This window comes from Peromyscus eremicus, chromosome 2 (genome assembly GCF_949786415.1).
Source record: "Peromyscus eremicus chromosome 2, PerEre_H2_v1, whole genome shotgun sequence".
Classification (NCBI taxonomy): Eukaryota; Metazoa; Chordata; class Mammalia; order Rodentia; family Cricetidae; genus Peromyscus; species Peromyscus eremicus.
In genome coordinates, this window is record NC_081417.1 from 141,418,601 (window position 1) to 141,425,577 (window position 6,977).

Below are 6,977 nucleotides of genomic sequence, written 5' to 3' on the forward strand. Positions count from 1 at the left end.
CTCTGTAAACTCAGGGTACTGCTAGTTGGTGCTTGAATTCTTACAAGCACTTGCTAACTGTCTCAAGAATGAATTCCTAGGTCAAAGATAGCAGTCAAGTCCCACCCTTTGTGTCAACCCAACCCAACTGTCAGAGCTGCCAGTGTTGAAGGTGATTCAGAGCCAGATCTGGGCTCCGTGGAAAGTGCCAACATTGCCGAGTGAAATGGGCTGGGTGTTGTCCATCTCTGCCAAGTGAATAGACCAATGCTTTCTTACGTGTGAACTTAAACTGGTTCAAGGCCTTATGTTGTGAATGAGAGACAGAAGGGAGAGATGCTGTTGTTTTTAGTGTCTGTGGTGGTGTGTACTTGGGAGGGAATGGGGTGAGGACAATGCACTTGTAGAGACTCCACAGACTCAGTGGTAGAGACTTGTAAGCAGGATTCTTCCCTAGCTCATAGCCGACAGCACACTTGAGGATTCCCGTTGGGAACATGCTTGGAAACTTGTTTTTGTTTTTGTCAAGACATGATCTCCGAATGTAGCTCTGGATGTCCTGAAACTCCTGAAACTTACTCTGTACACCAGACTGGTCTTTAACTCACAGAGATACATCTGCCTCTGCCTCCCAAGAACTTGGATTTAAAGACGTGCACCACTACACATGGCCTGGTTTGTGCTTGGAAATTTTTTAAGTCCTTTTTTCTCCCAAACAAATTTAATGTTAGGAGAATTGGACAAGTATTCAGGGTGTTTGGGGCAAGTGGATACCTAAGGGAAACAGTGCTATATTGATGGTTTGAGTCTACACTAAGAGATTTTCTATTATGAAGGAAAAGAAAAAAATAAAACTTAATCCTACCCCCAGCAATGGCCAGAGACACCTTGGTGGTGGTGGTGGTGGTGTTCTATCAGCCGGGGCAGAGCAGATGGCAGTCCTTTGTTCATCCTAGCTTGATGCCTGGCTTGGTGGACAAAGCTGTTACATGCCTAGGGCACGTTAAAAAAAACTAACAAGGGGCTGGTTAAGAGCACAGCCTGTTCTGTTACCCAGTACAGGCTGCAACGGCACACACCTGGAGCCCCAGCACTCAGGAGGATGAGGCAACAAGAATCACCAGTCCTGGGCCAGCCTGTACTACATTACTGAGACCCTGCCAAAAAAGGAAGAAGGGGGGGGGGGCTCGGGAGGTAGAGGCAGGTGGATCTGAGTTCAAGGCCAGTCTAGTCTACAGAGTGAGTTCCAGGGCAGCCAGGGCTACACAGAGAGACCTTGTCTCCAAAAAAAAAAGGGGGGGGGGGGGGAGGCTGGAGAGATGGCTCAGCGGTTACGAGCACTGGCTGCTCTTCCAAAGGTCCTGAGTTCAATTCCCAGCAACCACATGGTGGCTCACAACCATCTATGAGATCTGGTGCCCTCTTCTGGCCTGCAGAGCAGGCATACATGCAGGCAGAACACTATATACATAATAAATAAATAAATCTTTAAAACAAAACAAAAACCAGACAAACAGAAACTTAAGAAATAGACCAAGGAGCCTTCCATGGTGCTTGCCTGTAACCCAGAACTCAGGAGAGTAAGGCCAGGGTCAGAGCTTCAGGCCAGCCTGGACTGTGTAGTGAGACTTTTTCTTTTTAAAACAAAAACACACAAAGAAGTTTGCATTCCACAGAGTGGAAAGCATTTTTAGTATTTTTATATCTTTTTAAGTAGCGATGGTATATCTCCTCTGTATAATTGTATCTTTTTCAAGTTTTTATCTAGCCGTATCTACCTGTATGGATGTCTTGCCTTCATGAATGTCTGCCCACTGGCATGTCGGGTGCTGTGGAAACCAAAAGAGGGAGTTGAATTCCCTGAATCTGGAATTACAGATGGTTAGCCACCACCATCTGGGGCTGGGGGTCAAACCCTCGTCCTCTAGAAGAGCAGCCTAGCCACTGACCCATCTTTCCAGCCTCTAATTTTATCTTTGTTTGTTTGTTTTCTGTTTTGTTTTAGGTTTTTTGTTTGTTTGGGGGGGTTCGAGACAGGATTTCTCTGTGTAGCACTGGCTGTCCTGGATCTCGCTCTGTAGACCAGGCTGGCCTCGAACTCACAGAGATCCACTTGGCTCTGCCTCCAGAGTGCTGGGATTAAAGGCCTATTCCGCCACCAGCCACCTAATTGTATCTTTTTAAAAATTATATTTGCATAAGCTCTTTTTCTGACAAGAACAGTTTTTTCCCAACATGAGCATATTCTGTTGTTTGTTTGTTTTTGTTGTTTGTTTTGTTTTTGAGACAGGATTTCTTTGTAGCTTTGGAGCCTGTCCTGGAACTTGCTGTCAACCAGGCTGGCCTTGAACTCACAAAGATCCATCTCTCTCTGCCTCCTCAGTGCTGGGATTAAAGGCATGCACCACCGCTGCCCAGCGTTTGTTTGTTTTGTTTTTGTTTTTTGAGACAGGGTTTCACTATGTAATCTTGGCTGGTCTCAAACTTGCTGTGTAGACCAGACTGGCCTTGAACTCAGAGAGAGCTGCCTGCCTTTGCCTCCAAAATGCTAGGATTAAAGGTGTGTACCACCATGCCCAGCACACATTTTCGAATTTATGATGTCCTCTCGCCCCTCGTCTTCCTCACCATCCCTTACATGAGGATGCATGGCTTGGTCAGAAGGAAGGCCTATCGCCTCTTCTGGGCTTGGCAGGATTTCATTGGCCACCTTGACAGTTAGCCTGAAGTAAGCAAGCAGTTCTATTGCATAAGTAGCCTGGTTTCTACCAAATGTGGAGAGGACAAGGAACCCCTCTAAATTTAGATGTAATTGGCAGCCATGAAGAGTGAGGCCTTGAAGTAAACCCTTGGAGATCCAGGCTTCTGCCAGCTTCTGTGTACCTGAGAGATAATCTCCACCTCGGGAAACCGCCTTCCAGCTGAGTCTGAGTTTGGCAGATCTCCCCTTTCTGCTTACAGATCACTTCTTCGTGTGCATCTTAACCCTCCAGTCCTGGGATGGACACTAGCCAGGCTGAGCCGAGAGGATTCAGACCAGCCTGTGACTTCCTGTGGTTCTAGCTTTATAATATGTACTCGTGATAACCACAGCAATCATTAATTCTGTGTGCCAGACACGGTGCATATATTCTCGTTTTTCTCAAAAAGCTATAAACTCACTTTTCCCCCATCACTTTAACAGAAAGAAGGAAGCAGTTGTCTGATCACTTAGCTAGGGAATCACTGCCTGGAGTTTGTATGTGGTAGAACAGAGGGCCTGAGCACCAGCTAAGAGGCAGAGATGGTGGGGCTCTGCCTCTTGTCTAGAATATGAGTTTAGGGATAGGGTGGCTGAAAATTGACTGTGTAGCCAAGGATGGCTTTGAAGTCCTTGTCTTCCAGCCTGTTCCTCCCAAGTGCTGGGTTGTGTGCCAATGTCCCCAGCTATCCCAGAACTTTTACTCATTTGCTCTGGAGCCTGGACTGTGAGAGCATGAGGGTGTAATTAATAAGCCTGTTTATTTGCTTAGAACATCTCACAGTATATCCTGGGCTGGCCTCCCATCCGTGATCCCTTTGGTCTCCCCCTTTCCAGTGCTGGGATTGCAGGTATGTATTATCATGCCTAGCTCGTTTGGATTTTAGAGTAAAAGTATACCTAGGTTTGTGCCTTTCCCCCAACTCCATGTCTGCAGCCTAGTAATGGCAAGCTGTGTCAGTAACATAGATATGTTTATCTTTCTATAATTTCAGAATTGTGTAAATAATAAATTCAAGGGCTATTTCAATTTTGTTGGTTTCAAGCCACCAGATATTCTTTACTTCACTTGGTATAGTCCTAGTTTCTAAAACCCAGAGCATAGTTCAGTAAACAAACATTCCCATTCACTGCAAGACCCAAGTGTCCTCCCCACTTCTAAGGGACCTGCACTTGTCTTTATGGTGCCTTGCAGGTTTGTGTACGTGTGGGACACCACAAGCAGAAGGATCCTGTATAAGCTGCCTGGCCATGCTGGCTCCATCAATGAAGTGGCTTTCCACCCTGACGAGCCCATCAGTAAGTCTGGAGAAAACAAGACTCGGGGGACAGAGGCAGGCAGGGGTCAGTTATGTGAATCCAGTGCTAACACTTGGGTTTTGAGGTATTTTGGTATGAGAGTTTTTTTGTTTGGTTTGTTTGGGTTGGGTTGGGTTGGGTTGGGTTGGGGGGGGGGTCAGGGTGGTTTGGCTGTAAGAAAAGGCAGTTGTCAGCATAAAAGGAGATGTCAGTGCTATAGCAACCTAGGATTTCTTGTTACACTAATATTCAGATGAAATTGGAAACTCTTCCCCCAAGCCCCCAGACAAGAGTTTTCTCTGTGTAGCCCTGGCTATCCTGGAACTCTGTATGCCAGGCTGGCCTTGAACTCACAGAGATCCACCTGGCTATGCTTCCCAAGTGCTGGGATTAAAGGGCGGCGGCACCACCACCCGGACTGTTGGGGTTCTTTTGTCAAATTTCAGTTCAGCTTCTCTCCATGACTTAGTCTCTTGGAGTGGCAGGGACTGTAGACAAGAACGACTTAGGAATATTTATAATAAATTTGATTAAGCTGGGCAGTAGTGGTGGTGCATGCCTTTAATCCCAGCATTCGGGAGGCAGAGGCAAACGGATCTCTGTGAGTTCGAGGCTAGCCTGGGCTACAGAGCGAGTTCTAGGAAAGGGGCAAAGCTACACAGAGAAATCCTGTCTCGAAAAACAAAAAATAAATAAATAAATAAATTTGATTAGCTAAGCCAGGTAATAGGCTTTATATTTAAAGGAAAAAAAAAAAAAAAAAAAAAACATGTTGCCTGTCTCCAGGGCTTTTCTTGGGTCTGACTTACAAGAGCATCAGGATTTGAGCCCGGTCATGTTTCCCATAGCATAGCCACCCTCGAGGCTTCAAGGGGACTTAGATTGAAAGGCCAGGCTGCAATTTCCTGTGTGTAGTGTTTGGGAGGAGAATTCAAGCTCAATCCAATTGCTCTCACATGTCACGATTGCCTCTTGACACAGGGCCCTTGAGCCCAAGTGTTCCCAAGCCTTCATTGTCTCCTCTCTGCTCTTTTTCCTCAGTCCTCTCAGCATCCAGTGACAAGAGGCTGTACATGGGTGAGATTCAGTGAAGATGTAGGCTGGAAGGCTCCCAGGCTGTGGGACCTGAGGCTCAGACTACATGATTGGCCAGAGTCACATGGTGTCCAGGCTGACCTGCCTTCAGATGACCGTCACTAGCAAGCAGCTGGAGGTGATGGCCATACTCCAGCAACCACTTGTACCCCATTTACAGGACAGCTGTGGCCTCTGGTACCACCTGCCAGATTTCAGGGATTGGTTTCTTTTTACAAAATAAGATGTCTTCAGAGGGACAAACATTGGGTTTGAGGTCTCCTGTTTTTTAACCTATGCTGGAGACAGGCGATGTCACTTGAAGTTTGTTAGTTGGATTTGTTTTCTGTTTTATTTTAAATTGAGCAACTGGCTTGTGTGATATTCTTCTTTCTGTGTTTGAGTCATTTTATATTAAAAATTCAAACAGATACCTTTTTACAAGAACCTTGTGGCTTAGATTTCTTATTTCTTGCTGTCTTTCCTCTGAGGCTTGACTGCTGTAAGTTAGAGCAAGCCTCCATTTACACTTCAGAGACGCTGTTTACTTGGAGGACACCCCCCCAGGAGTGAAAATGACATAGTATAATTATCAGTAGCAAATACTTTTCTGTAACTACAAGCAGAGCATCCAGAAAGTGATAAGTGAGGTCCAGAAGAACCTGGCTCTTGTATATTGGGACACAGTCTCTGAATAGGGTCTGTCAGCTCTGCCTCCTGCCCAAAGCGTTTTTCTTAGTGGCAGTCCTGTGCTGGGGCTCCTGGAGTAGACACAGCCATGGCAGCCCCAGTCGGTGCCCTTGGCCAGAGTACAGCATCATGAGCAGCCCAAATGGGAGATGGATGTTTTCGTAGGCTTTGGCCAAGGCATTTTCTGTGGCTTTTTATGATCTTGTTTATTTGTCTGACTTTTCCTGCTCTGACAGAGATGTGCCTTCTACTAAAACAGGTTCCTACCTCCCTGGGGTCTCTGGTTGACTATGTCTAGCACACAGACAGTCACTAATGAATCCATCTGCTCCTAAGAAGTAGAATGTATATTTTTTGAACCGTCTATCTCAAAGCAAAAAGTCTTCCTATCTTCAACAATTCTGAGCATGTTTGGCTTTAGACTTTTGGCCCATGAACTTAAATCATATTTATCATAAGTCAAAGAGGATGCTATCCTGGGTTTACAGCATAGTCATTCAACACCACCAAGCCCTGTTGTGTGACAGGCAGAGTCGTCATTGTTGAGAGCAGAGACAGAAGAGATCTTGTCCTTGCCATCATGAGAAGTGTACAAACCAGAAGAAAACAATGTTGGAAATAAACTCCTTTTTTTAAGTGAGCACATGCCAGAGATTTATTTAACTTATTAATGAAGAAGCCAGCAGGATGTAAAGCTCTCAGAGCAATTTACTTTAATACAGTGAGTGAAGTTTGAGTAAAGCACACTGGAAACACGGGGGAGCCATTTATCGTGCCTGCGAGAGAACAAAGAGGCATCAGAGATGCTGTGATTGTGCTGGGATATGGACAGAAAACAAGGAGGGCTGTCTAAAAGCAGGCACAAACCTCAGGGGAGGTGGTGTGCCCTGAGCCAGAGACCGCAAGTGTGATTGGAGACGGGGACAGCAAACCCCCAAATCCCATAGAGCATAAACTTCGGGTACTGGATCCTGTAGAATGAGGTTTCTCAGGGTGTGTTCCACAGACTTCACATACTCTGAGTTTAAAGATCCCATTGTCAGGTATATTTGGGAAAGACAGGGGTTAAAAAGCATGGAACTGGCTTCATTACTTTGAGCCTTTACCATACAAGGTACTGTGTACTGTGGGATCCGGCCAGACACGGCATGAACTGTAATCCCAGCACTTAGAACCTAGAGACAGGAGAATCAAG

At 45.9% G+C, this 6,977-nt stretch overlaps 1 protein-coding gene across 1 annotated transcript in view; it reads left to right on the forward strand.

The window, feature by feature from the left end:
* The window catches only part of Snrnp40 (small nuclear ribonucleoprotein U5 subunit 40), a 36,909-nt gene extending 30,487 nt beyond the window's left edge, over nucleotides 1–6,422 (forward strand). The window contains exons 8-10 of the mRNA XM_059255890.1: nucleotides 3,492–3,570; nucleotides 3,818–4,018; nucleotides 5,060–6,422. Of these exons, the coding sequence (XP_059111873.1) occupies nucleotides 3,492–3,570; nucleotides 3,818–4,018; nucleotides 5,060–5,109 (330 nt within the window). The 3' untranslated portion in view covers nucleotides 5,110–6,422. The remainder of the gene's footprint in view (nucleotides 1–3,491; nucleotides 3,571–3,817; nucleotides 4,019–5,059) is intronic.
* Nucleotides 6,423–6,977: the final 555 nt, after the last annotated feature.